General features: G+C 40.0%; 1 protein-coding gene across 1 annotated transcript; it reads right to left on the bottom strand.

The window, feature by feature from the left end:
- Positions 1-650: 650 nt before the first annotated feature.
- Positions 651-1,910, bottom strand: LOC121774384. Its single transcript, XM_042171271.1, has one exon. It carries the CDS (start codon positions 1,908-1,910, stop codon positions 651-653), a length of 1,260 nt encoding a protein of 419 aa, XP_042027205.1.
- Between the last annotated feature and the right edge of the window lie 310 nt (positions 1,911-2,220).

The following is a 2,220-nucleotide window of genomic DNA, read 5'->3' as shown; positions in this document are numbered from 1 at the left end:
TTTCTAAATTCCTTTCTTCATATATAATGCTGGGGATTGACATTTTAAGAATCATAGGGTCTAAGGGGTAATAAAGTTGAATTCATGCTGAAATAACAGAGACTAAATTTTCAAATATTTTTAGACCCCAAGCAGAATGTGTATGATGCTTATGTTCTTCAGACATTGATTATAATTATCATTTCGTGGAAGGGGATGGCTATAATTGGTGCAATGAGTTTTGAGTTTAACCTGATGCCAATTAAACGATAAGATATGTTGGCTGTCTTTTGTTTCATCTAGGATAAACTGGACTTCCAGAAAACACTGGAGGAAGAAGCTAGGAAGTGTCAGTGGCTTATCTTGTGGCTTGATTGCTGTTGAAGGAAATAAATCACGTGCGCATGGATGCAAGGCTGATGTATACGAATGCTTGGATGAGAAGATGGGATGCAGCCGAAAATATCTTGATCTTAGCTGTCGTACAGTTGGCTCCTAGTCAGCTCCAAGTCAGCATAGTGTGAACACAAAGGGAGTTAGTTTTTTTTGTTAGTTAGACGTCTTCTTAGCTTAGTGAGTTTGTATAAATAGCTTTGTTTAGTTTGTAAGGGGTAAGCTTTGATATTTTGATCAATAATATTCAATTTCCTTCCTTCTTCATTCTATGTGTTCTACTTCATCACTTTCAACATGGTATCAGAGCTGAACAAGGATTTATTACAGCAAACGTGATGAGTTGCTCCTGTATCTAAGAGCCAAATAGGAGATTGCAGAGACATGTTTGCTATGATAGGAGTATATAGAGTAGTACCTGTGAAAGGTGGAGATTGTGTAGGGGATGAAGTATGTTGTGCGGCAGAATTGGAGGTGGAAGGAGTGTTGGTGACAAGTTGACTTTGCAAAAGAGTTATCAATTGTTGACATTGCTCAAAAGTAGGCATGGCTGGAGCAGCAACAGTCTTATCAGAGGAATCTGGAGCATATTCATCCACAAGATTGACAGATTTAGGAGGACCATAATCCCTTGAATTTGGAGGTGGTTTGAACTTTCCTCTTCCAAAACTTGGAGGGTAACCATGAAGAGAAAAACATCTATCAACCGTATGATTTGTTTTTCCACAATGTGAGCACAATCTCCCTCGGTTAAACTGAGATGAAGCAGCATTTGCAGAATATGGCTGCTCACTTGGAGTTGGCAAAATAGGTGAATATTTTACAGATTCCTTGTTTCCACCTATGGTACGTTGTCTCTCTTCTTGTAAAACCAAAGCGAAAACCTTAGATAGAGTAGGTAAAGGTACCATGGATAGAATGTGAGATCTGATCTGTGAGTATGAAGAGTGTAATCCAATCAGGAACTGCATAACGCATTCTTCTTCCTGATGCTTGTGCCATTTAGTAGCACTTTGACATCTGCAATTTGGACAAATACACCATGAGATCGGTTGAGTATGCTTATACTCATCCCAAACTATCCGAAGATTGGTGAAGTAGTTATTGATATCATCATCGCCTTGAGTCAGAGACATAATTCTCTGTTTGAGTTGATAAACACGTGCAGAATCACACTGAGCAAACCGATCACGTAGATCAGACCATATCTCCTTCGCATCATCAAGGTACATGATGCTAGAACAAATTTGAGGAGATAACGAGTTCCTAATCCAGGAGACAACCATACTATTGCATCGGATCCAAGCATGATAGAGAAGATCATCATCGGAAGGTTTCAAAAGAACACCATTAACAAAAAGGAGTTTGTTCTTAGCTACGAGTGCAGTGGTCATAGATCGGCTCCAATTGATGTAATTGGAGCCATCAAGAGGTTGAGAAACCAGTTGCAGACCTGGATTGTCGCTCGGATGAAGGTAGTAAGGGCTGGAAAAATCCTCCGCCGGCTGGATCTGAACGCCGCCGCCGCGAGGAGCCATCGGAGATGAAAGAGATTACAGCGGAATTACAAGCAATGCCTCGGTAAAATTGCCAAATGGAGCAACAGCTTCCATTACTCACATTGTCACTATCTGCCTAACACCTTCTATTACTCTCTATTCTGTTTTATATGTCCCTTCTTTCTCTTATAATCTCATCTCTGTGAGTTCTTTAACCAGTTCAATCTCATGCTCCTTGATTTTCACTGCTAATTCTATTGAAATTCAGGAAGCTTCTCAGGCCATTGTGATTGGGAGGGGTAGAAGATTTGGAAACTTATACATTCTAGATGTTACTCCTGAGCATCAT

Source organism: Salvia splendens, chromosome 17, assembly GCF_004379255.2.
Source record: "Salvia splendens isolate huo1 chromosome 17, SspV2, whole genome shotgun sequence".
Classification (NCBI taxonomy): Eukaryota; Viridiplantae; Streptophyta; class Magnoliopsida; order Lamiales; family Lamiaceae; genus Salvia; species Salvia splendens.
The sequence above is the reverse complement of the archived record's forward strand: the minus strand, read 5'-3'. Positions and strand labels throughout refer to the sequence as shown.